A 25,699-nucleotide genomic window follows, 5' to 3' on the forward strand; every position below is an offset into this window, starting at 1 on the left:
GGGGACCAACCGCTTGCAGGAACCACCATGTCGTGTGGAAGAGCACCTCGAGCGCCGTCATGCGTTCGAAGATCCGTCTCATACTCCTTATCACGTAGATGTTTGTGGCGAGGAAGGCGTCGTCGGCCGTTATGGCGGGCTCACCTTGAAACGCCCACTGAAGTACGCGAGCCCATTCATCGGATCGCAGCTGAGGCAGATGACCTTCGGTGCCGAGGCTGCGGAGGTACATAAGCTTTGGATCTCGAGTATCGGCCACTACTGCGTCATTAAGGTGCTGAAAAACCTTGCTCTGGACTTCCGCGCTGTCCCGCCGCAGAAACGCAATAAAAGATGGCGCTGCGCCTCGTTTCGAAATCAGCGTTGATAAGAATGTTTCCACATAGATTGCGCTGAGACTGAGCTTCTCGACTTCAATATGTAATTTGAGCCATACGGCAGCCATTGCGGATGACGTCTGCACGATGGTTCGTCCTTGCTGACTGCCTGACCGCCGTAGGTCGATGTCGAACCACAGAGGTAGCGCCCACTTTGCACTCAGCTCTACCAGCGCCTGCGGTATAGCGCAGCAGTTTCAGTGCAACTAGCCACTATTCACTGGTAATTGACGTAAACGACCACAGCAACGCCGTGGTCAAACTTGTCGGAATGTCGCAGAGTTGCTTGTTTTATAATGGCTGAGTTGTGCTCCTATAAAACATAAATAGTTACTAGCACGATGATTTAATTTGTAAGGAGGCAACATGCCCATAATATCGGGGCCATCAAATTAGATTGTTTTACGAGTGCATCACACATTATATGAGTTTATGCGGTAAGTGCTCGTGGACAGAGCACAGTTTACAGCTGGAGTGCTCGTTTTGTGTCTTTTCCTGCAAGTGTAGAAAGCTGTGAGCAGGCGAGTCTTCTAATTCGTGGGTCAAAGCGATTCGCTGTGTTTAGTCTTCTGGGTTCGAAAGTTAACTATTAGCTAGGCAAATGAACACTTTAATAAAAGCTATTACGCGGAAAATTTCGCAAGGAACTAATGTAGAAAATTAGGGCAGGGGAAAGTAGATCCCGTTTCTTCTAATACTGCATCATTCCTAAGTGATTGCCCTGCATTGTCGCGTGATACTGGCGATGTGGAGTTTTACGCGCGGATTAAGACCTTGAGTGGCCTGCTGTAGTCGGACGGATCACCCAGGGCGCCTTCGTCTATTGGCCAGTCGAAACTGCGGCCATCCATGAACTCGAGCAGGCGTTCCACGTCGCCGTCGCTTCGTGTGGAACTGTCCAGGCAGGTGCGCATGGCCATGGTGGCTTTGGCGAGCACGGCCACAGATGACACCCGTCGACCCAACTGCGTGGCGTAGTCAAACAGCAGCTGCGTTATCAGCGGCAGCCTCGACCAAGGGTGCCGAATAGGGGCTGCCGAGCACACAAACGCGCCGAAGTCCAGACAGGGGTCAGTCTGGTCTCTTGTACCTTCTTCGCTGTACTTCCCGACACCCAGCGCGGTCGCGTGATCAGCGCAGTCGGTGGACGTGCAGAGGCGGGGAGCCTGGATAACATCCGGGTTCGGCATCGAGAATGCCACAAACACCAGCACGGCCACGAGCAGCAGCAATGCCAGTAATCCTCCGCACACACAGGGCCACGACCAGACGCGCGCCTGCAGTGATAACGGTAGATGCAGACCAGAGTTGCACACATTACAGAAATAAACAACTGATTACAACTGTATCACTCACAAATATGATTTATGATATTTGCTATTACTGCCCCATGGAAGTAATTGATTGCTTCTACATTATTTCCAACACTTATTGACGTTGCATATATGCAGTGAAGACGAAGCTGGCCTACCACTTTCAATGCGCCAGCTGCAGCCCCTTATACACTGCTTATCTAGGCAAACCATTGCTTTTAAAAAAACATACTTGATCATCGTCTCCCGTTACTGCTGTGAAGACATCACCAGCGACACTGAAAACTGGCTAACGGAGAGAAAAAATAGAAAGGGAAATACAGGTAAGTTAGCCAGTTCGCTCGATGTGCGCGCTGAGATTGGGGCGGTGTTGCAACTTATTCGGATCTTGTGCACAAAATTTCGGTCACCCCTGCAGCGTATGAGTCCTCCATGAAGCGCAGCGCTTGATTTTCGCTGGGAGTTGAAGACGGTCTCGGTTTGGCTAACGAAGAGCTAAAAAAAAGGATTGCCCGTATGCGATTTGCTGGCATGGACGCCATGAGAGATCGCTATCGAGACATACCAGCACCGCTTGAATGTGAAACCAAATACTGAGCCCCTGGGTTTGCCTGTCTGAATATGTGCATTCGCGAGGCTGCTGCGCGGCGCTATCGCGTGTGTGCTGCCGTAGTTACTGCCAAATTTAGGTTCTCAAAGTGGCGTTGCCTGTTAAATCTTGCCTCGTCAATAAGGCAAATGGTTACATGTAATCGGCTACCGAAAAATGTAATTGAACTACAGTTATTGTTACCAATTAAACTAAGTAAAGGTTAAATTAGAAGATTACCAAAAAATTAATTAATTGCATGTATTTCGTTACGTACAAGTCTGATATAGAGAAATGGGCGTGGATAGTCCCCAAAACATCGCGGAGGGTATTGATCGATCGCCAGCCGATACATGTTCAAGCGTGTCAAAACACCGAATTAGTCCCAAGCACAAAATACATTCACAAACTACATCAGAGGCGCGAAACCTTGAATTGTACAGTATATTGTTGTGTTATTGTAATTTTATTTAAACATATTTACATAGAAACTCACTATATATGTGAAGGCTCCTTCTTAGTATTTCATATCAAAGCACCAAACATTTCCGTGCTACTTATAGCCCCATTTGCAAGCACAGACCAAAAAAGCCGCACGACTACCATACTTCAGTAAATTAGACAGTGCCTGTTAAAGTGCCCACCGATGTTCAGATATACCTGATATCGCGAAAGTTGAACGCAGGTGTCTGTGTTTTCTCAAGGGAGCTGGCAACGAACAGCATTGTTTCTAATAATGTATTTTCCTGTTGTCAGCGCATGCACATCAGCGCGAGCACCGTTTACTATGACAACCGTAGTTATATTATGGCGAACAGCTACACGTGCGATGGAAACCGAAGGCGTAGGTGGAAACTCATCGAGAACTGCGCCTAGTTTTCTATAAGCGCACACTTTTCGTTTGTGCTATAAATGCAATCGCGATGACGGTCTAGAAATTTGGCGGCTGGGACTGCGATCTCTATCTGCAGGTGTAAGTGAAAAATGAGCCGTGTTGCCCAATCTCATATCCTCCTTGATACGAATTATATGCATGGCAGCGTTGGTCCGTATATGATTCAAGTGAAAAGGAGCGGGCACAAGCAGTTTCGCATACCAACTTCTTGGGTCCCAGTCCAGCTGAAACGCCGGCGGTTCCTTTCGTCGGGAATGACAGGCGCCGGGTTAAACTGTGCGAAGGGCTGTTCTCATGTGGCGGTGGTAGCAGAGAGCCCAGGCGTTCACTGGTTCCCTCGCTGGGGCTCCAGTGGTCTTCTGTACCTCCCGAGGCAGCCAGTGTCTCGAGCTGCTCCAGTGCTGTGCCAGTGAATAATGTGCTGGTTAAGAACAAAACGAACGTTCACTGACTGGCCGTTGTTAGTACTGTATTGGCTGTATGGAGAAAAAAAGGGGGGGGGGGGGATGGTTTAAGTGCTAAAGCCACAAACTCATTCTGGGACGCGCAGTATAGTTAAAGGCTGCGGATTAATTCTAACCACCTGGGCGTCATTAACAGGCAACAAATTCACGGAACGCGGGCGTATTTGCATTTCGTCGCCATCAAAATGAGGCTGCCCTGGCGGGATTGGATCCCGTGACCTGGACGACAGATACTTGTCTTGAACTATATGGCCGTTAACTGCGGCAAAGACATTTGTCGTCTCGGATTTGCCACGTGTGCGCTGTGACCACACGTTTCAGGAGCCCCGCACATTCGCGAGTTGTGCTTAACCTCCCAATTCGGGGTCATTAACGTTTGTAAAGCTAATATGTTGTTTCCTGGTTTCCCGACAAGATTTCTTCCTTGTGTGTGCGCGTGGGATGTGTGTTCGTGTGCGTGCGTGCCTGTATGTTTTTAAAGCGAAAGCTCTAGCACGCCATGTCTCGCAAGGTCATTCATCGCGTCGCAGTGACCTTGACCCGCCGGAGCGCGAGTGTGGCAGGTGTGACGTCGCACCACGTGATGCGCTGGGAGGAGGTGTCGCAGCTGCGCTTCGTCTGAGCCGTAGAGTTAACTACAATAAACTAGAGGGATAACCTAGCAGTCGATGACCCACCATGGGAATGCTGGGAAGCAGAGTTTCATACACTAATTACTAGAGGGAACTCTGGCGCTGCATTCGTTGTACCACCATGGGAATTATGGGAAGTACATGGATTTGTCTGATCTTCGTGCTTGTGGATTCAAACGTTCTTGTGGCATTGTATGTTATGCTATATAAACCTTGTTGTCGCAAATTTCAGCGCAATGTATGCTCTTCGAAGTGCAGAAGACGCCGCGAACAGGCACAATTGCTAATAATTGCAACGACGGAGCTTGTTCAGGTGACCAAATCGAAACGCGCCAAGCGTCTCAAGGCACTGGCATGCCCGCGATAAATTCATAAGGGTGTTTCATTCGCTTGTCGATACATGCGTCCGTGACTTAAACACTTCCTATTCAGCCACCCACGTGAGCGGACGCGGAATGTCGGGCTCTTCACGAGCGGTCTCAGCGTCCCACCCTGGACGCGGTAACAGGATGGTAGCTGAAGTCGACACGGATTACGAGATAATTTTGCCGCATTTGCCAACAGGACGCGTCGGTTTGAACACGTTGTTCTTGCACGGAAATGTTCGAGCGCCGTCCTTCAGGGTCGAATGTTTCCGGGACGCTTTGCACAAGGAACGGCTGCTCCCTGACGTTGTGGCTTTGGGTGCCTACCAGATCAACCATGTGTGGGCCGTGACATTAAACAGCCCGGAGGCAACGAAGCGGTTGGCTGGATTGACAGAACTTCAGGTCAAGGGGCGACGCTGTCTCGTCAGCGACCCGCAGGAGCAGCAGGTGAGGCTTCGGCTTCATTGGTTGCTACACCGCGTGGCGGAAGACGACGTGCGTACGGCGTTGGCGGCGTTTGGCAATGTAACTGAGGTTATTCGGGAACGCTGGCGTGTGGAGGGAGTGAACTAGAAAGGCACAACTACCTGGACTGTGCTCCTGAAGCTCAAGAGTGGTCTCAAGTTTGACGACCTGCTACAGCAGATTCGAGTCGCCGGTGAACTAGCGCTGTTGGTTGCACCAGGTCGGCCTATGCAGTGCTTGCGCTGCCATGGTTCCGGACATGTGCGTCGCGAGTGGAAGGTGCCACGTTGCTCGCACTGCCGGCGTTTCGGTCATGTCGACGCCGAGTGCATTCGTTCCTACGCCGCAGTGACCGGAACAGCCGGTGATGATTCAACGGTGCACATTATGGACGTGACCAAGGCAGAGGACGGAGCGAAAGGTAGCGGGGATGTGACCACAACTGGGCCACATTGCGATGCCTCAACTCCAGCAAGTGAAGATCGATCAGAGGCAGCACACAGCCCCCCAAACTCTGCGGCAAAAGCGGCTGAGGGAACGGACGACTCTGCAAAAGATGTAATTTCTCAAGTAGCCGAAACTCCCACGCACGAAGTATCTAAACGGGGGGCCGCGAAAAGCGTCCCTCGTAGTCCAAGTGCGGATCCGGATGCAGTCGGCGCGTCACCGAACGCCAGCGGCATTCTCGGGGAGTACTGGTGTCAGCTCGGCAGTTAAATGACCGCTTGAAGAGGCAACATACCAAGGAGACAAGGTCGGCGCGCGAAGCGTCGAGGGACCGCCTGCGACGACACCAACGGGTAGGCGCACGAACCTCAGGGCAAGGCCTAGGGGCACGGCGGATAGGAAAGTTGACAAGTCACTTTCGCAAAGTGGTGAGACCGTATCACCAGGCGGTCCCGGAGGCGTCTAGCATTGAGCTAGACGCGCTATGTAAGCGCCATGCTCCGGGCCTACCTTTTCCAGAAATCAACGATGGCTCCTCAAACGTCACTTGCACTCGCCAGTTTAAACGTTCGAGGTCTGGCCTCTAGGAAAAAACAGTCAACTGTATACCGGTTGTTAATGGAAGAAGATCTTGACGACTTGACTGTGCAGGAGACGAAAGGGGAAGGAGAAGAGCAGACGGCAAACATGCTCCGGGGGTTCACTGCACGGTACCACGCCGTGGTGAGCCACGCTATCGGCAAGTCCGGAGGGTGCGTCCTCCTTGTTCGAAGGGATCCAGGACTGTCAGTGCAAAGCGTTTCTTCGTGTTCTTCCGGTAGATTTGTGGTGTGTGATTTCACATATAGTGATATTTCATGGCGTGTCATGTGTGTTTATGCTGCAAGTTGGCTTAAGAACGCGTAAATTTCTTTTCTAACCTAAGACAGTATTGGTGCATTGATAAGCAGCTTGTTTTGGTTGGGGATTTAAATTGCCTTTTGAACTGAAGTGATAGGTCAAGTGGAAGAATGGTTGAAGGCAAAAGGAGTGATGTGTTGTCACAAATGATTAAAGAGCATGAGCTAGACGATATTGCAGAGTGCCTGGAGGGCTCCCGAGCTGTGAAGTACTCATTTTCAGCGCAACAGCCATGCCCGCTTGGACCGACTGTAGCTGTCAGCGGATACGAACCCAAAGTGTCGCAGTTATAGTGTTTCGCCGATTTCTTTTACTGATCGCTGCCTTGTAAAATATCAAGTAGGGTCAAAGAAAGAGAGCAAGAGCTTTCCATGGGAGCAATGGAAATCGAATTGCAATTTATTAAGGCATGAATCTTTCAACGAAGCAGTGATGCATGCAATTAAGAATATCCATGAAGATAGCGGGGACAAAATAGGAGAGCAGTGGGATTTTTTTAAGCAACAGATTAAAATTAAAGCGATAGAAAGATCCAGCATTTTATTGTTTGAAGCCGAAAAGAAAGAGAAAGGGCTTAAGATGAGTTTTGAAAAGCTAAGAGCACTTGAATGCGAAACGCCAGGTGTGTATGCCGAAGATCTGCGTAGTTTCAAACAGAAACTGGAGCTTTATGATGAGAACCGTTATCGCGGAGCGCAAGTGAGAGCAAAGGTAGACGCGGTGGCCATAGATGAATGTCCAACAAAACGCGCACTTGGGCTCGAAAAATGTCGCGCCCGATGGAACCAAATAGATGTTATTGAAGGTAACGGGATAGTAATGACAGACAATGACAGCATATGACGTGCGTTTGCTCGACATTACGTAGCGCTTTTTGCTTCTAGACGTGTCAATGCAGAGAGGTTTAAAGAATTTCTTGAGAGAATGCCACGGCTGCAAGATGGCACCAGAACAGAGTTGGAATCACCCATATCACCAACGGAAGTAGAAAAGGCTATAGGTAACCTGAATTTCGGCAAGTCGCCAGTGCCTGACGGTCTGAGCGCTTCGTTTTAGAAGACTTTTAAAAAAGAATTATCTAATGTGCTTACAGTTCTTGTTAATGAGGCTTACGAACTAGATGTCCTACCCCGGTCATTAGGGAAAGCACATACTGTATTAATACCAAAGACAGAAGAGACAGAGAAGTTAAAATTGGTTTCCTCATACAGGCCTATATCACAAACTAATTGTTATTATAAAATCTTGATGAATGGGCTAGCAAGGCGGCTACAGAAAGTAAATAAAGAATTGGTTGGGGTCCTCACCAAACATGTGGCATTATGGGGCGGTCGACTGTGACTAATATACATAAGATGCGGTGCGTGTTGGAGCGCTGCGACATTATGCAAGCAGGGGTAGCAATTCTACAGCTCGATCTTGAGAAAGCGTTTGATTGTGTACCTCACGGCATTTTTCTTGCCATCCTAGACCACATTAATGACGGATCCATCATTAGAGATGGGGTAGCTTTGGCATACCGAAACTGCACTACTCGTTTAATTGTTAACAAGTCAGTGGGGCCCCGATTAACCTAAAGCTCTCTGTACGCCAAGGCTTCCCCCTCAGTCCCCTTCTGTTCAGTATATAAATAGAAACAATGTGCCTAGCGATCATTGAAAACAGCAGTATTCACGGCTTCAGATTAAATGCATCGGACGTTAAAATTCTGGCATATGCGGATGACGTCGCAGTTTGTTGTACAGATAAAGAAAGTGTAGCTGCAGCTATCGCTGTAGTGAAGGATTTCGGCAAGGTAACTGGAAGCCTGGTAAACTGGGGAAAGTGCCTTGGCTTCTGGCACGCAGAATGGCCTTCCACCCCGGTCACTTTCGCCAACGTCAAGCGGCTGCCGACACCCGTTAAATACCTAGGCGTCTCGCTGGAATATTACAAAAATAACGAGGAGTATTTGCAAGATCTAACAAGGGAAACACAGATAAAAGTGAACAAGTGGGATGGTGGACATCTGTCAACGCTTGCAAGAGCTACAGTTTGCAATCTATCTCTTGTCGCAAAACTCTGGTATGTAATGCAGGTATTGCATTGTTCAAGAGTAAATATACACAAGTTGCACCGAGTCTTCGCATTATTTGTGTGGGCTTCGAATTGGGGACGGTCCAGTCGAACGAATTTGTTTATACGAGTTAAAGACAGAGGTTTGGGAATGACGCACCTTTTTATAGGACAGGTCATAAACCAGTTTTTATTTTTCCCCGAATTAAGCGATCCTTTCTTGCGCACGGCGTGCCAAGTGAGGCTAAGGAGCGCGTTACCTGGCTATGTAGTCTGTACAGAGAATATGAGCGGTCCTGTTTTTGGATTCCTTGAAGAAGTTATTTTAAGTGTACCGTTCTTGTCCATTAGATTTTCAAATGAGTACCTTTTGTCAGTGAAACGTAAAACTCTCTACAAAGATGTATGCGATGTAGCTCTCCTTGTGTCGATGTTCAGGGCCGTATACAGTGGAGGCCAGGGGCAAGACGTGCTTAAGCGGGTGAAAAGAATGCAAGTAACGCCAGGGACCAAGTCTTTCTTTTTTAAGCTTCACACGGGTACGTTGACTGTCAAATCCTTTTTAGAAGATCGTGGTTTTTCTTACCCTGGGGCTCGCATTGCTTGATCTGTAAGAAACCAGAAACTATAGATCATGTATTTCTAGATTGTTGGGCGGGTGTCTTGTTTTGGCATGTACTTCAGAGGACTATCAAAACAGACTTTCCTTTAGATCCACCGGGTATTAGATATTTACCTATAGAAAACGATGATGGACTGCCCTTTGACCTTATTATGCTAGTTGGCCTTCACTGTCTATGGTGCCTCCGTATGGCGGGGTATCACTGCGATACCCCTGCACGAATGCTTTTTCGATAATGCATCTCGAGATTTCTAGAAATTCAGAAAGCACAAGATTGTGTACCTGCGTGGCTGTCAAGGGTGGAACCCTTGACCGCGCTAAAAAGAATTCTAAAATAGTCGGCCCTGTCAGGTTGACACTTGGTGCTGAAAACTTACTAATTTGTCTTGTTTTCTCAAATGTCATTGGTTGTTCGATATAGTAGTACAAAACAGGCAATAAAAAAAGTCCGTGGCTTAATGGTTTCATTATCAGGCTTCTGTGCTTGAGTTCCTGTGCTCGAATCCGGCCGTCAGACAATTTTAATGTTGTTTATTTAATTAAGCAACGGCACCTACAACGAGCGTTTGACGAATCACAACCTTCGGCTGGCGGCAAGCTCGACTGCGACAGCCAGGTTTCACCGCGACATCACGGTCGTGGCAGCGTGTGTAACGTGTGTGAAAGACTGTGGCCTAACTTTAATGAAACACTGTGTGCATAGTCTTTGCAAAGCCGAGCCAAACATACCTTTCGTTCGCGATGACTAGGTTTAGAAGAATTGAACCTCAACCATTTTTTGTTATTTCCCCATGTGTTATTTAAAAAAGAACACGATCACAGAAACTGCAGCGCTGACAGCAACGCGAGAAGTTGGTACAAACCTGGCGCGCAACGTTAAATAAAGAAACGACCAGGCACGGGATTGCGCTGCAGCTGCTCGCGCTTGCGCTATAACAACATCCGGCTTGACGCTGTACTTTCGAAGTTACTGTGCCGTAAATGCCCTGCGCTTAATATCCTACACGTTGAAACGAAAACAGAGAATCGAAGTTCACTCACACGACGGGCCATAATGCTCAAATTGCTGACTGAAAAGGGCCGCCATTAGAATGAAGCCGTATAAAGCAATAAAAATTGCTCATTCCACGGTAAATGTGGCTTCACGCAAGCGTTACCCTTGCGTTTCAACCATATTTTACATAAATATCTCGCCAAGGTTATTCTCGAGTCATAGTATTGTACGTTGCAATGGTTCTTTGAAATACAGTAATCAGATAAAGCTCTGAGCGCTGTGTGCATGAGTAGTCACCTGTGCCTTAAAAAAAAAAAATTAAATTATGGGGTTTTACGTGCCAAAACCACTTTTTGATTATGAGGCACGCCGTAGTGGAGGACTCCGGAAATTTCGACCACCTGGGGTTCTTTAACGTGCACCTAAATCTAAGCACACGGGTGTTTTAGCATTTCGCCCCCATCGAAATGTGGCCGCCGTGGCCGGGATTCGATCCCGCGACCGCGTGCTCAGCAGCCCAACACCATAGCCACTGAGCAACCACGGTGGGTGCCTGTGCCTTGGCTATGTATTACCGTGGAACTAATTGGCTAATGTATTACAGGCGTTCTTTTCACGTTTCACTCAGGAGCATAATGAACCGAAGGTACCGATTTCTTTCTGCGCTTTTACCTGCTCATTTGTCAGCAACAACGCCAGTTGAACTGCTGACACACTCGTGACTTTCTCTAGAAGCTACTCCGTGCGCTGCTGGTACCTTCATAATAACCGAGAACTGGGCTATGCTTCGTTTATTTTTAAAGGCTAACGCGCCGAAATGGGCCGGGCCGGGCCGGATACGGGCCAGGTTTTAAACCACCGGGCAAGGCTCGGGACGGGTCAACGCATGACACTTTCGGGCTAGGGCCTGGACGTACTGGACCAGAAGAAATAGACAGCGCAGTGCTCTCGAAGAATCCATAATCACTGATTGAAAAGCACACGCGAGAAGGAACAGAAACCAATTTGTGAATGTGCGCGAAAAGTCAGCGCGCACACTCCCCACTTTGCTCCCTTGTACACGAGATAAGGCACCGCTGCATCAAGCCACCATCCTTATCTGCTCACCCTCGCGGGCTTTGCCTCGTACCTACAATATACGGCGCGCGGCCACAATCTCAGCGCAATTCGACTTTATACGGAAACTCTCGGCGACGCCGACGGCGTAAATCGGCGCAATAAGAGGCATCGCCGGTTGCACTATATTATATTTACTACAGGTTGCTCAGCAATTAAGGAAGAAAACGGAGAAGCGATAAAGCAGCAAAAGCAAATATAGTAGTGCGAGATAGTTGACAATATATCTACATAAAATAGAACACGCAGGGTGTCGGGTTCCTGCGTGTAGCGGTATTGTCAGTTGTTAGAGAACAATCACTTAGCACGCGAGAAAACAAATGGTGTTTGCCTGCCTTTGTGAGCTGTTAGGGTCTTGGCATTTCTCCATGTGAAACTACTGTTCTAAAAAGCAACGTCAAGACATTCTGCAAGAGAACACTGCAAATTTGCGAAATATGACCGTGAACACAACCCGTTCATTTATTGGTTAATTTGAGTGATAACGTTTAGCGCCGGAAACAACACCCGCGCTATTGAGCTATGTCGCTATTTGAGAGATGCGGTGCGAAATTGGTCCATCTGGTTTGCCTTAACGTGCACATAGGTCAGTGGACACGAGATATCTTATGCGAAAGCGTCAAATGGCCCATTGAGCGAAAAAGCCGGCGTCTGTCGTCTGTAGCAGCGAGACGCTATAGGAAAATTCTCATTAGCTGCGACGCCACGTCACGAGCGCGCCTCGAGGGAGCAGTGTGGGCGAAAGGGGACACCTGCTACGTTTGACAGAAGCTGTGGACTCAGGTTACACAGTAACTAAGTTGGGAAGTGGCGACCTTCTTTTAGAAGTGCGTGACAAACTATAATACAAGAAACTGTGAAAACACGTTTCGTTTGGAGACTTTCCTGTCTCAGTGGGCCCACGCAAGTCCATGAACACTGTGCGCGGTGTCACCTGTTATGACAATCTGCTTGAACTTAATGATAACGAGCTGTTGGATGAATGGCAAGGCCAGGACGTGGTAAAGGTCCAAAGCATTAAGATAAGGCGCGACGATAAGGAAATTCCAACCAAGTATCTGATCATAACTTTTGCAGCAAGGAACCTCCCTGAGTCAATCGAAACCGGATATGGTACGCTCCGTGTACGACCGTACATTCCCATACCGCGCCGATGCTTTAAGTGTCAGCGTTTTCGGCATGGGTAGCAAAGGTGTCGAGGGTGCTCTGCTTGTGCAAAATGTGCATTTAACGAAGATTCCTCAGACATCTACACTTCTGGAGCCCACTGTGCCAACTTTGACGGAGACCGCCCGTCTGTTCGCGACCGTGCCTGTCATGGAAGAAAGAAAAAGAAGTAATAGAACTCAAGGCGAAACAAGACATTTCCTTGCAAGAAGCGCGCCAGCTGTTGCGTGAGGGGAGAGGACATCGCCGCGACGCCACGTCACGCTCGATTTCGCAAGTCGGCGCGCCGTCCTATCTCACCCCCATTGGGCTTAGTCGCTGCGCGCGCCTGACGGCTTTGGTGGCCGCTGCTGTTTCCTCGGTCTCTCGTAGATAGGACGTCATTGGCATACGGCGTTGGCACCGCACGCTGCTGCTGCTTGCTAGTTCGGGCAGCACTTACCGCTATGGTACATTACTCGCAACGCAAAACTCAAAAGACCGCTCAGCGGCGTTCAATTGGACATTATACTTTTCGCATTCACAACCCATAAGAAGTGCTTAGGTTTCCTCAGATTTATTGTTTTTTTTTTCATTTCGCGTCACTTGCAATGCGGCTTCGAATTTAATCCGCGATCTTGTGAGCACTTGCATCTGGTGTAATAACGATCGTGCGGTTTTTGGTACCCAGCCAACGGAGTATAAAGCGAGCTCCTAAGTCACATGTGAATACGAGCGCCTCATTCCACAGGATCTGCACGTGTGACTCAGCGACAGCGCATTATACTTGTGTATCAGTGGTTAATATGAACTTTACTCACAGCGACACTTGCGAAATGCGGTAGACGGCATTCGGGCGCGGCCCTTCTGCCAGGGTGATTCTGCTGGGGCCAGGCGTCGTGCCCGTCCGGCGAGCTTGGAAGTCGTTGTGTCACCCGGCTTTTGAGCAGCTCTGAGGGCTCGAGGATCCTCAGCGGTTCTGGTAGAAACAGTGGATGCTTCACCGGCTTGGTGCCTTGTTTCGGGGACATCTGGTGACAGGGTATTGGTCATCAGCAGCTGCAGGAGTGGGTATGGTTTGTGGAAGGTGGAATACACGCTTTATACCTAGTAAGCCATCTACGAGTTTTTCAAAATTTCTCGACATTTGCACGTGATCGATTAGCCTAACGCATGGGGGGCTGCTTAGGGCACATGATATTACTGGCGCGGATAAGCGATCGCGAAACTTTCGCTCCTTTCAATTTGCACGTGGCTGATTACTGTATGAGGAAGTACTGCTGGGATGGAACGAAAACTACCATGTGGAGCGACATGTCGGTGTCAAGCCTGCCCGCTTCAGGTGAGACACGCAGGCATTTTTTCAGTTCAATTCGCTTTATTTAACAGAAGATATTCTGGCTGGACTCCTGGGCTAAAAGCTGCAAGAAAACAGCTTGACGGTGCCCAGATCATACATACGTGGCGACATGTGACAGGCAAACTGATAACAGATGTTTTAAAGCACCATACACGACAGGTACTTACACAAATAGTAGACTATCATTACACATCAATTAAGAACGTGCACTCTCACTCGAAAAAAGAAATATCTTTGTGTTGCAATGCAGACGCATGCTTTTGACCCCGTTTGCTCATTTTCTGGGAAATAAATATTGTTATACACTTTCGCTATTTTTCATCTCCCCATAGCAGCAAAGTTCAGGTGTTATGCGAGAGGTCTTCGTGAGACTGGTTCTCGATATTAGAATATGGAGGCCTATAGCTTTGTGTAACACACAGGCGGGTGGCCTTGTCACTGACTTGGATCGGCGTTGGTTTACGCGGCAAACGCTTGTCGTTCATTGGATAGCTCGCGTCTTGAAACGATCGATACATTCATTATTCGACGTACAGAAATGAATGAACTCGTCAGAAATCTAGAGAGGCAACGATGCAGGATGAAGACTTTCACGGCTCGATGACATCTATTGTTAAGCTTTGAGCGCTATGGATGAGTAAGAACGAGCCGAAGCGTCAGCACTCTTCTTAAACGCCTAAAGACGCTGTCATGGCACGTGTGAAAAATCCTGACCTTCTCGGCTTCGTTTAATTGCCGAAGCCGACGCCTAGGCCAGAATAAAACAGCGGTGAATTAATGCTATTCACGTTCACGAGCGCGTGAACACTACTCGAATCCTAAACGCACCCTTGGCGATTGTCCCTGATGACGCGGGGGAACCCTTTCAGTAGCACTTTCGATTTCCGCAGGGAGACGTCTAAAACATCTAAGCAGGAGGAAGACATATAACGTCGTGCCATGGATACGTCCAGAGAAAGCCCTGCATGAATGGTAGAATTCAATGGGCCGACTTAAGTAACACTGCCATAAGAAGGTTCAGGCAGACGGTCTTTCTAAACAAGCAAGAATGCCTAGTTTCCGAGCTAGGCACGCAAGCTGGGAATGTCGATACACTCTGGTAGTAGCACAGCTTTTTGTGATTACTTTCATTGTTTCTGCGGCTCCGATCAGCATCGTTTTCTGTGGTCACCCAGCTTGCTTGTTCAAGAATCAATTAGCGCGCGCGCGCGCGCGCGCACACACACACACACACACACACACGCACACACACACACACACACACACACACACACGCACACACACACACACACACACACACACACACACACACACACACACACACACACACACACACACACACACACACACACACACACACACACACACACACACACACATCGCTTATGCATCTTGTTCGCTCATGTTCGCTTATTAATGTACTGCCTTATTCGAGTGCTATACTAATTGCCGAAATGCTGCCATGGACCTATCTTTTTATGTTCTCTATTTAATATTGGAACATTCATGTATTGTACTAATTGTTGAAGTGCTTTTGACCTACCCTGTAATGGCCGGCAGGCCAACAGTATGAGTACATAAATATATATATTGTCGCGGGATGTTCTGGCAAGTAAAGTCGGCAGGCCGCCTGAGAGAAGACCAGTAAAGCGGGACAGTTTCTGGTGGACAGAGGTAGAGTGCGCACTACTATTTCGTAGTCTTTCTCTTCCACAATTCACCGTGCCGGCGCCGATAATCTCAAGTGCAATCACTCGTCGCATAGAAAGGAGCCATCCTAGTCATCTAGGGAAAACACAGCATTGGCGGATCGTAGAGCACGGTTTAAGCCGTGATACATAAACTATTTCGTGCCCTCGACAACGGTGGTCAGAAGAGGGCTTAAGCGGCTCGATGACATAGTTCACGGGTGATCTTTGCTGCAGTACGCTGTAGGGGCAGTGCTAGTTTGAAATAAATTTAGTGGATTGGCTGGGAGGAGTTGCATGGACCCGAAGTCAAACGAGCGTTGCTGGGGGATAGCGGCCGCCAGGAATGGATGTGTCATGGCGAGATTTTTGGCGCCACTGATTTTCGGTGGAGAACGAGCGAGTGAGTTGGCGAAATTCTTCTGCGTAAGCTGCAGCTTCTGAAACTGGTGTCATTTCAGAAGCGTCGGGATGGTGGGGGAGAAAGCTGTCCGTGGAGCAGGCAGGTTTTCGTCCAAAGAGAAGGAAGAAAGGAGAGAAGACGGTGGTAGTTCGCGAGGCAGTGTTATAAGCCTGCAGTGCAGTTGTTTCGGCGTACCGTATGAGGTGGTCTGCGGCAAGAATGATTCATCGGCTACCATCAGGAGCGCCTGGAAGGGGGCCTTAATGCCATCATGTTCGGCATGTCCGGCAGGTAAGGGTAAAGGTTGCAGGGGACCTACGGAACTCTGATGAGGCATCTTGCGGCGTTGACACGTAGAGCATGAACGGAGGTACTGGCGATCGAATCTGTACACGCCTCGGCACTATTATCGAAGCCGAAGCCGGGATTATGTTTTGAAAACGTCAGCGTGGCCGCATTCGGGGTCATCGTGAAAAGCTGCGCAAATGATGGGGAATAACGACGAGCCATCGATGGCAGTCGGTGAGTTAATTCCGTTGATACAACAGCGGATAGCAAAGTGTTGTGCTTGTCAACGAACGGTGCGTGATAGAGACTCAGTTGAGCGGTGAGACCTGAAGTCTAGCAGTGGCGCGATACAAGGATCTTTACGCTGCTTAGCCGGCATGGCGTTGAATGTCATCATCATCATCATCAGCCTGGTTACGCCCACTGCAGGCCAAAGGCCTCTCCCATACTTCTCCAACAACCCCGGTCACGTACTAATTGTGGCCATGTCGTCCCTGCAAACTTCTTAATCTCATCCGCCCACCTAACTTTCTGCCGTCCCCTGCTACGCTTCCCTTCCCTTAGAATCCAGTCCGTAACCCTTAATGACCATCGGTTATCTTCCCTCCTCATTACATGTCCTGCCCATGCTCATTTCCATTTCTTTTTCTTGATTTCAACTAAGGTGTCATTAACTCGCGTTTGTTCCCTCACCCAATCTGCTCTTTTCTTATCCCTTAACGTTACACCTATCATTCTTCTTTCCATAGCTCGTTGCGTCGTCCTCAATTTGAGTAGAACCCTTTTCGTAAGGCTCCAGGTTTCTGCCCCGTAGGTGAGTACTGGTAAGACACAGCTATTATACACTTGCGTTGAAGTTAAGAGATGACAAATCGGAGGTGCAAGTTTATGAGTGAACAGGGTCAGAAGGCGGCGGAAAACGGGATAGGGCTTCGGCATATGAATGTTGGCGTCCAGAACGATAAATGACACTTATGTCATACTCTTGAACATGTAAAGCCCTATGAGCGAGGCGGCCAGTGGGGTGTTTCAAGGACGATAACCGGAAGAAGGCATGATGGTCTGTGATAACGTCAAACCGATGGCCGCAAAGGTAAGTACGTAATTTGCTGATTGCCCAAACAATCGCCAGATATTTTTTCCTTCGCAGAACAATTCGATTCTGCCTTTGTTAGGGCGCGGCTTGCACATGCGACAACGTACTCGTCAAAGCTGTCTTTGCGTTGGGCGGGAATGGCGCCAAGTCTGACACCGTTAGCATCCGTGTGAATCTCAGTAGGAGCACGGCTCAATGTGACACACTAATGGAGGGGACGTGAGGAGCCGGCGGAGCTTCGTAAATGCGTCGTCACACTCGGAATTCCAAGCCGAGAGTTGACATATGCCAGGAAGAAGCTGCGTCAAGGGAGCGATGATTGAGGCGAAATTACGAATGAAACGCCGAGAATAGCAAGACAAAGCGATGAAGTTGCGCAGTTCCTTTTGAGTCGTGGGCTTCGGTATATATATATATATATATATATATATAAGAATATCTGGATCCGAACAGGCCGCCATCGGAATCTGAACCTGACAACGTTTAACGCTCGAACGTTATCTAGTGAGGCGAGTCTAGCAGTGCTATTATAGGAATTAGCGGGAAGGAAATGGGATATAATACGGCTCAGTGAGGTTAGAAGGACAAAAGAAGCATATACAGTGCTAAAAAGCGGGCACGTCCTGCGCTACCGTAGCTTAGCAGAGATACTAAAATACTACTTGCTGGTAACATACAGGAATTCTAGAGCATAAACGAGAAGGTGGCTGGTCTTGTAGTGAAACTTAATAAGAGGTACAAATTGAAGGTCGTACAGGCCTACGGCCCTACATTCAGTCATGATGTCTAGGAAGTTGAAAGCTTCTATGAAGACGTGGAATCGGCGATGGGTAAAGTCAAGACAAAATACACCATACCGATATGAGACTTCAATGCCAGGGTAGGCAAGAAGCAGGCTGGAGACAAGTCAGTGGGGGAGTATGGCATAGGGTCTAGAAATAGCAGGGGAGAATTATTAGCAGAGTTTGCAGAACAGAATAATATGCGGATAATGAATACCTCCTTCCGCAAGCGGGATATCCGAAAGTGGACATGGAGGAGCCCGAACAGCGAGACTAGAAATGAAATAGACTTTATACACTGCGCTAACCCTGGCATCATACAAGATGTGGACGTGCTAAGCAAGGTGCGCTGCAGTGACCATAGGGTGGTAAGAACTCGAGTTAGCCTAGACGTGAGGAGGGAACGGAAGAAACTGGTACATAAGAAGCCGATCAATGAGTTAGCGGTAAGAGGGAAAATAGAGGAATTCCAGATCAAGCTACAGAACAGATATTCGGCTTTAACTCAGGAAGAGGACTTTAGTGTTGAAACAATGAACGACAATCTTATGGGCATCATAAAGGAGTGTGCAATAGAAGTCGGCGGTAAATTAGTTAGACAGGATACCCCTAAGCTGTCGCAGGAGACGAAAGATCTGATTAAGAAATGCCAATCTATGAAAGCCTCTAACCCCACAGCAAGAAGAGAACTGGCAGAACTTTCCAAATTAATCAATACGCGTAAGACAGCTGACATAAGGAAGTATAATAGGGATAGAATTGAACATACTCTCAGGAACGCAGGAAGCCTAAAAGCAGTGAAGATGAAACTAGGAATAGGGAAGAATGAGATGTATGCGTTAAGAGACAAAGCCGACAATATCATTACTAATATGGATGAGATAATTCAAGTAGCGGAATTCTATAGAGATTTATACAGCACCAGTGGCACCCACGACGACATTGGAAGAGAGAATAGTCTAGAAGAATTTGACATCCCACAAGTAACGCCGGAAGAAGTAAAGAAAGCCTTGTGAGCTATGCAAAGGGGGAAGACAGCTGGGGAGGATCGGGTAACAGCAGATTTGTTGGATGGTGGACACATTGTTCTAGAAAAACTGGCCACACTTTATTCGCAATGCCTCATGACTTCGAGCGTACGGGAATCTTGGAAGAACGCCAATATAATCATAATCCATAAGAAAGGGGACGCCATAGACTTGAAAAATTATAGACCGATCAGATTACTGTCCGTTGTCTACAAAGTATTTACTAAGGTAATCGCAAATAGAATCAGGACCACCTTAGACTTCTGTCAACCAAATGACCAGGCAGGATTTCGTAGAGGCTACTCAACAATAGACCATATTCACACTATCAATCAGGTGATAGAGAAATGTGCGGAATATAACCAACCCTTATATATAGCTTTTATTGATTACGAGAAAGCGTTTGATTCTGTCGAAACCTCAGCAGTCATGGAGGCGTTACGGAATCAGGGTGTAGACGAGTCGTATGCAAAAATACTGAAAGATATCTATAGCGGCTCCACAGCCACCGTAGTCCTCCATAAATAAAGCAACGAAATCCCAATAAAGAAAGGCGTCAGGCAGGCAGATACGATCTCTCCAATGCTATTCACAGCGTGTTTACAGGAGGTATTCAGAGACCTGGATTGGGAAGAATTGGGGATAAGAGTTCATGGAGAATAACTTAGTAACTTCAGATTCACTGATGATACTGCCTTGCTTAGCAACTCAGGGGACCAATTGCAATGCATGCTCACTGACCTGGAGAGGCAAAGCAGAAGGGTGGGTCTAAAAATTAATCTGCAGAAAACTAAAGTAATGTTTAAGAGTCTCGGAAGAGAACAGCAGTTTACGATAGGTAGCTAGGCACTGGAAGTGGTAAGGGAATACATTTACATAGGGCAGGTAGTGACCGCGGATCCGGATCATGAAACTGAAATAATCAGAGGAATAAGAATGGGCTGGGGTGCGTTTGACAGGCATTCTCAGATCATGAACAGCAAGTTGCCATTATCCCTCAAGATAAAAGTGTCTGACAGCTGTGTCTTACATACTCACATACGGGGCAGAAACCTGGAGGCTCACGAAACGCGTTCTACTTAAATTGAGGACGACGCAACGAGCTATGGAAAGAAGAGTGATGGGTGTAACGTTAAGGGGTAAGAAAAGAGCAGATTATGTTAGGGAACAAACGCGAGTTAATGACATCTTAGTTGAAATCAAGAAAGAGAAATGGGCATGCACAGGACATGTAATGAGGAGGGAAGATAACCGATGGTCATTAAGGGTTACGGACTGGATTCCAAGAGAAGGGAAGCGTAGCAGAGGGCGGCAGAAAGTTAGGTGGGCGGATGAGGTTAAGATGTTTGCAGGGACAACATGGCCACAATTAGTACATGACCGGGGTAGTTGGAGAAGTGTGGTAGAGGCCTTTGCCCTGAAGTGGGCGTAACCAGGCTGATAATATATATATATATATATATATATATATATATATATATATATATATATATATATATATGTATACAAGGGTGTCCCACGTCACTTCTGCCAAACATTAAACATATGCAAATGCCACGTACCTAGATAGACCCAAGGTAAAGTGTGCCGTCACTTGGAGATATTCAGATTTTTTTCGTTCCGCCTAATTAGATAATTAGTCTTACTTGATAAATTAACTTACTCAGCATTATAAAATTTAAGTTATGGAGTTTTACGTGCCTGAACCACGATCTGATTGTGAGGCACGCCGTAGTGGGGGACTCCGTAAATTTGGACCACCTGGGGTTCTTTTGCCTGCACCTAAATCTAAGTGCAGTAAACTCTCATTTGTACAAACGTCGGTTTAACGAATATTTAAGAATAACGAACTTATAGAAGACCCTAGGTGGTTTTCCTATGCACTCTTTGCAAAAATATTTCAGTTAAACGAATTTCTGCATAGCGAATATTCCAGTTGAACGAACTTGATTTGTGGACCCTGGCAACACTTCGAAGCAGCACTTCGTTAGAAGACTATGTGCAGTGTGAAAGTGTGCTCGTTACCGGTGCTGAACTATCAGACCTGGAAATTGCTTCCAGTGTTCGTTCCGAAGAAGAAGAGTGCGATGAGGAAGATGCAATGGCAGAAGCAGGTTCAAATCCTTTAACTTTAGCCGAGGCTGTAGGATGCCTTAAAAAGTTGCGAGACTTCGTGTCTCAGCAACACACTGTGCCAGAGGAATTGCACAAAAACATACTCTCTGGACAGCCTTGTTACTTCTTGCGCTTTAAGAGCACCAGTGTAAATGGAAATTGCTGATTTTTTTTTTTTTCAGATTGAGATAGGCCGCAACGTAACTATGATGAACTTCGTATGTATTGATGTACATAAATCTATGAATTCCATATCACACTTTTGGCTCGATATCTACTTTGTCCTATGCTGTTTCATATTCTAGTGAATATTCAGTTTAGTGAAGTTTCAGTTAGGTGAACTATTTTCTTGGGTGCCTTGAAGTTCACTCAAGTGAGAGTTCGCTGTACACGGTCGTTCTTCTATTTCGCTCCCATAAAAATGCGGCCGCCGTGGCCGGGATGCCATCCTGCCGCCACGTGCTTAGCAGCGCAGCACCATAGCCACTAAGCAACCGCGGCGGGTTTAGTAGATGAAAATCATCAATGAGGAAATCGCAGAGCAACATGAAAAAGTCGCGATACATAAACATGTATCGCGAGTTTGCGAACTTCCGCGAATTTGCGAAGAAGTCCACGAATTTTGCGCATATTCGCGGACTTCTTTCACGCTCGTAAAAACGCCTTTATGTAGCGCGTATTCAGCAACAAAAAGCAGTTGCTCAATACATGCTACATAAAGGCGTTTTTACGAGCGTGAAAGAAGTCCGCGAATACGCGCAAAATTGCCGCGCGACTGGCCGCTCGAGGCATTTTGCGTGTATTCGAGGGCCGCTTTTACGCTCGGAAGAAACACCTATGTAGCACGTATTGGGGGACAGAAAGCTATATGGGGAGTTTTTCATGTTGTACAATTTCTCATTGACACTTTTCATGTAATTATAATATTTAAGATGTTGAATAATTAAGACTAGTTAGCTAATTAGGCGGAATGAAAAAATCTATCTCCAAGCGTGTCGGCCAACATTACGTTGGTTGTGTCAAGCTACATGGTATTTGCATATTTTTAATGTTTGACTGAAGTTACGTGGGACACCCTGTATATATCTTGCACAAGGCCACCGAAATTTTATGCATGCAGCGATAGTGACAAATGAGATTAAAGACGGCGTACTTAAAACGCAGAGGAGCCAAGATGAAAGCTCCCCGATTCCTGATGCTGCTCTCTTAGAGTCTATTGTATCGTAGCATATATATATATATATTGTCACAAGCTGTCATGAACCACGCCTGCCGCGGAGACAACAAGAAGAAAGAAGAGAACGACGTTGGCCAAGCTGCCGCGAGACCGCTCTTCAACAACCGCGCCTATCAACCAGATTCATCTGGTTCTGCGTTAAACACCTCGTGTGTAACATTTGTAACATTTGTAACACACACACACACAAACATATATATATATGTTTGTGTGTGTGTGTGTGTGTTAGCTAGTGCCGCTCAGATCCTTGGTGGGCTTATCTGGAGCATCCCTCTTCATCCGATCGCGTCAGCTAGCACGTACGTGAACATAGGAAAACAGGCATTACGCATGCTACCCTCCTATGCTACCTAATGACATGAAGGCTGCCGGATTCGAGACCCTCGCTATGAATTATGAGAGAAGGGAAACAGAGGGGCTCGATATTTGTTGATCATTACCATATAAAGCTAAGAGACAATCCGCACCTACAACCTCCGCATTATGGGTTTGTGGGTTCGGTAGAGACGGGCAACGAGCTACCTTTTCCTCCACTTTCATTCGCATTTTTTTTCATCGTTTTGTACATTTCAATTTCGGCCAAACGTAACTTCCCCGGTTCTCACTCTCTCACTCATATATTTATATAGGAAAAGGTAGCTTGTCGCCGGTCTCTACCGGTTACGGTTACGTGTACCCGCATGGGTCGGCGCATCTTCCAAAGATCAATGCCGATCGGATCAGCTTCGCTGAACATCTTTCTTTACAGAGTACAATGGGTCAAGGATAATCAGCTTGCTTACAGCTACCGCGAGATGACGCACCTGTTGCTTGCGGCAGCACAAGCGATAACTGCTGCTTCTGCTTATCGCTATCCTGAACCGCCGCGAGGGAAGCACATAGCTGGCGTAAATCGCACAGTCAACCCCTGCGTCGTTGCCCTGACGGCTTTTAAGCGGCAGCACGTTCGAATAAATGCTATAGTCGCTTGTACGCGGAAAGTTAGGGAGCACTGCAATCACTGCGCGCTAGCGGTCAGGTCACGTGGTATGTTTTTTCATGTATTTCGCGGGCATTTGCAGTAAGCGAAAAAAAAAGAACGCTTAGTAGATAGAAAGTAGGAAAGTGTTTGATCGGACGCTTTCAAACTATCCAATGGGGGAATTTTTCTCCAACTTCGTTGCTTCATAAGTTGGTTAATTAATATTGACTAATTCAGCAATTAGGCAGAATACCAAAAAGGAGTGTGGCTTACTCCATATAACAGTCAGCAACAGGCATTTGGTAGCGTCGTCTCAGAGTGAGTAGGCATGTTTTTAAGCTGGCTAAAGTTAGCTGGCACACCCTGTACGTTTGTTTCCCCTAAAACATTCTTAACGCATACTTCACGAATGACTACATGCTAAAGGAATTTTGCTGCTACAGAGATGTTGCTTTGCGTGCTACTTACCGAGGTAAGTAGAGCGCACTGCGGACTACTCTGCTTTCCTTGGAACCACGGTGGATATACCGAGAGACGAATACCATAGAGCGTAAATGGGAATTACTGATGCAACGAAGAATTCGTTTTTTCGCGCATTCTGCATCGCCAACGCATCACCGATTGAACTGGTGTAGTGCCCATCTGGAGGGCAGAAATCAATACACTTCCGCGGCCTGGTGACGGCCCCTGTTTGGCTTAATAACGTCAAAACAAAGCGCTGATCTCAACACTAACGAAAAAACATCGCACTGCAGTCAGCGTGAGATGAGGTTAAGTGATGACTGAGTTTATCGTTTATGTATTCCTGTATCAGCATACAGCACGCAGCAAGGGCGAATTCAGATCGAAGCGGGCTGTCTGGACGCTGCCATGCTGTTATAGTTACGGCAACCGAAGGAAGCCACCGGGACAGCCCACGGTATATGACGCACATGCGCCCTCTGGGCGTATGGCGGTGACATTTTCATGGTAGCATATCAAAAGTACGACAGCGCCCGTGAATATGATGGCACGCAAAATTTCAGGACGCACTCACCGTGGCGCCAGCTGATGATAGGCCGATCGGCGACTCCTCGGCAGGGCTGGGCGCGACCTCGAGGACACGCCGGTTCTTGTGGCTTCGGCGGGCGTCGACCTCAAGCTCGGTGGCGTCGGCAGCTATCAGGACTGAGCGTGCCGGGTCCTGCGCTGCCTCCGCGGCGGCTTCTGATTGCGCCGAGCAGAAAGACGCCGTAGAACTCGGCCGGCGTGTGCTGAGACGATGTTCGGAGAGTCCAAAAGTGCTCACAAATACCGTCTCGGACGGCGTGTTTAGTGGTTGCACAGGGACGGCCAAGTGCGGAGCTGCCGTTGCGGTGTCGGAGTGCCGTTTTGGCTGCCGCATGGAGCGTCCTTGTGAGCTGGACGAAGTGCCATCAGGTGTCTCGGACGTCTGCTTCCGAAGCATGGCGGCTTGCTTTGCTTCTGCAGGTAGAAAGGCGACAGCACAACCGAGGCGCTGGGATATGATCTTCTTCTTTTGTCTCGAGCGGGTTACTCCGTTTGCACGTGTCTAAAGAGAAAGTGAGACGGTTCGTTCTGGACACGGGAACATGATTGCATGTTACCGAAAATAAAAGGGCGGCGGAAGAGGTAGGCGTGACCTGACTGATCGGACAAGTATTGATTGTGACCAGCTTAATTCATAGCACAACTAACACATGTTCGAGTTATAAATATCAAAAACATTTAATGACACTGCTAGTTGGACATGATATCCTACGTGCAATGTTGACAAGGACAGCGACAGCGAAATGTGGTTTTGAATGCCTTTTGTAACCCTCACGAGTGCGCAAAGGATACTTCAGTCTTTTGTTATTGGGTCATCCGTGTGCGCTACCTCGAACACGAGTTACGCGCTAGAGCAGTATGCACCTAATGTTCCTGCACTGCACAAAAGGAGACCAAACCCTGCAAATGTCTAGCAGCCACCTATGCTGTTACGTCATGCGCGCTCGGTGCTTTCATCTTTCTGCCATCGCTCACCATTAAATCCCGTATAACGTGCCAAGTCTGCGGCTAGGCGGACCTCTTACGATTTTAATTAGCGTTCTGGCGCTTTGCATAAGGCTTAGTGCTGCCTCAAGCACAAGCGCCAGAGTCTCGATTATGTATGCACGTCAACTTAATGACCCACTCTTAGGCAGACCTGACTCACAATACGCGCGAAACAAAACGGGTCACTACAGTTTTATTGCACTTGGACTGAAACCATCGCACAGCCACTGCGTTATTGACGTCGTTCCATGTATATTTGGAAGGCAGCTATTTGTACGTGCAGATATCCGAACTGGCAATTACTGACGTGCTTAAAGGGGC

At 47.7% G+C, this 25,699-nt stretch overlaps 1 protein-coding gene across 1 annotated transcript; it reads right to left on the reverse strand.

The window, feature by feature from the left end:
- Nucleotides 1–653: 653 nt before the first annotated feature.
- Nucleotides 654–24,788, reverse strand: LOC129387491 (uncharacterized). Its single transcript, XM_072286183.1, has 4 exons — nucleotides 24,378–24,788; nucleotides 13,205–13,442; nucleotides 3,376–3,575; nucleotides 654–1,654 (listed from the first exon to the last, which is right to left on the reverse strand). The coding sequence occupies exons 1-4, from the start codon at nucleotides 24,786–24,788 to the stop codon at nucleotides 1,133–1,135; spliced, it is 1,371 nt and encodes a 456-aa protein (XP_072142284.1). The 3' UTR covers nucleotides 654–1,132.
- Between the last annotated feature and the right edge of the window lie 911 nt (nucleotides 24,789–25,699).

The sequence above is a fragment of the Dermacentor andersoni genome, chromosome 2 (genome assembly GCF_023375885.2).
Source record: "Dermacentor andersoni chromosome 2, qqDerAnde1_hic_scaffold, whole genome shotgun sequence".
Taxonomy (NCBI): Eukaryota; Metazoa; Arthropoda; class Arachnida; order Ixodida; family Ixodidae; genus Dermacentor; species Dermacentor andersoni.